Below are 2,112 nucleotides of genomic sequence, written 5' to 3'. Positions count from 1 at the left end.
CCCGACCCCGCCCCCCTGCACTCTCCCCTCGCCGGCTCAACCCTTTCCTCCGCACCTCCAGTCGCAGTCTATCGCCTCGCTCAGCCGCACGCGGACGCACCGGCAGCAGCAGCTTCCCGTCGAAGAAAAAGAGTTGCAGTGATATGAAGTGAGAGTGAGGAGAGTGCTGCCATGGATCATCGTGCCGTTGGACTGAGAATCAGCAAGCGCCGCCGTGTGGGCGTGGCTGCCACCTGTGCTGCCGGCCCCAGGGTGGCCCGGGTCGCCGTGCGACCTCTGTCTAGAGACAAGCAGACCCACCCAGGATGACGGCGACGGCACTCTACTGGTCCTCGTGAGGACCTCCTATCTTCCACCCGGAGCGCGCTATGAAAATACACATGGCGTAAACCTGTGCGTCCGTGCTGCAAATCTGTCAAGAAAGTGCTGAGGGAGCATTGGACGGGACCAGGATGAGGCTTCTGTCAACAGCGACATGGAATGGCACTACTACTGTCGTGAGCAGACAAGTGAAGATGTCCCAAAACAACTTGTCTTTGCTTGGCGTTGGATAACCTCACTGTGTGAAAGGTTGGTAAGAGCTAAATCAGGTCGAACAAATTCCCACCGGTTGGCTAAACTTCCATTTAAATTATATTACATGACTGTCAGCGTTGAGTCCCTTTGGTTGTTCACTATACGGTATATGGGTTCGAAAATAGATTGTGGTGTGTTGAAAGGTTTGCTGAGATTGAACTGGCGCAATGAGGTATCTTGGGGAAGTTTTCTCACACACCCTACCCGCAATATTCCGGCCACCGGAATTCTTCACAGTTCAATAACCACTGTGAAAAACATTGTAAATTCACTACATTTATGCCATTAAAAAATAACCCAATAAAATTTGAAATTTGAATATATTTTAAAGTTAATTTCACGGAAGGGTGTTTTAGCGACATCAAACGTTTGCGATAACTCTGTTGATTATACGATTCACATTGATAAAGAGCATCGTAACTTTTTATGGCAAACTGTATTTTGATAGCAAAAATAATGTGCAACAATTTTTTTATTTCAAAATGTTTTCACAAATTCTTGAAAAAGAGTAATATTTTTGCAATTCACTTTGCGATGAAAAGTTGCCATGCCACTGAGTGTATGGGAATCGCAATACACAAGTTGATCGCAAAAATTCAGCAAAAGTAGGCCTATGGCAAACCAGATTTCAGTGTTGCTGGATGTGCAACAACGAAAATTTGTGCTACAAGTTTGTATGCAGTCACAGGACAGTCTTAAAGTCCTTAGAAGTATATCGTTTTTAATGGACGACGAGTTTTGTTTGCATTCAAAATGTTACAAACTCAAATTTTAAAGTTTACTTGGTGCAATTTCACCATGTATAGATTTTGTTTTGTTCTCCCATCTAGAATATTCTGTCACAAATTTAAAGCGGTGGCTGTAACTTACATTTTTGAAATGCTGTAACTTATTGAAAATTTACAAAGATGCCAGCTCCTTTGAAATTCCAGTGTTGTATTTCGTTAAATATTCTGGGCTGCTTGACATAGCGTTTTGCTACCGTCTATTTTTATTGTTTGGTTGATCTTGATCCAATACTGCTCTGCCAATCGAACTCATAACAAAATGACAGTTTTATCTGCAAAACTATAAAGTTATCCTGTTTTAAGTGCTCAACTGTACCAGGATTAGTATGTCAATTCAGACTATACAGCTAACTATTGAGCTGGGTTTTGCATTCGAAACTGTCCTCTTGTTATACAGTCAGATTTGCTTTGCTTATTCTATAAAATGTGAGGGCCCCTATAGAAGTGACGAAATCTAAGCATTGCTGGTTTGCGCAAAGGCAGAAGGGAAGCAGGGGGAGTGCGGGAAGTGAAAGGCGAGGGGAGATAGCGGAGGGAGAGAGGAAAAGTAATGTCAGAGGAGTTAGGGGGGAATATGACGGTGTGAATCTGAGAGAGACAGATACGACGTTAGCAGAGGGAAAAGAGAGCGAAATGGAAGGGGGATAGCGCGCGTGAAGGGAAAGAGTCGAATAGCGAAAAAGCAAGGGAGCGAGGAAGCGCGGGAGCTGCCGACAGAGAGAGAGAGAGAGAGAGAGAGAGAGAGAGA

At 44.4% G+C, this 2,112-nt stretch overlaps 1 protein-coding gene across 1 annotated transcript in view; it reads left to right on the top strand.

Annotated features, from left to right (window-relative positions):
• Window positions 1-69: 69 nt before the first annotated feature.
• Window positions 70-2,112, top strand: part of LOC127750279 (uncharacterized) — a 33,911-nt gene continuing 31,868 nt past the window's right edge. Inside the window, exon 1 of the mRNA XM_052271492.1 lies at window positions 70-570. Coding sequence (XP_052127452.1) covers window positions 476-570 — 95 coding nt within the window. The 5' untranslated portion in view covers window positions 70-475. The remainder of the gene's footprint in view (window positions 571-2,112) is intronic.

The sequence above is a fragment of the Frankliniella occidentalis genome, unplaced genomic scaffold (assembly GCF_000697945.3).
Source record: "Frankliniella occidentalis isolate FOCC.00 unplaced genomic scaffold, Focc_3.1 Scaffold163, whole genome shotgun sequence".
Taxonomy (NCBI): Eukaryota; Metazoa; Arthropoda; class Insecta; order Thysanoptera; family Thripidae; genus Frankliniella; species Frankliniella occidentalis.
The sequence above is the reverse complement of the archived record's forward strand: the minus strand, read 5'-3'. Positions and strand labels throughout refer to the sequence as shown.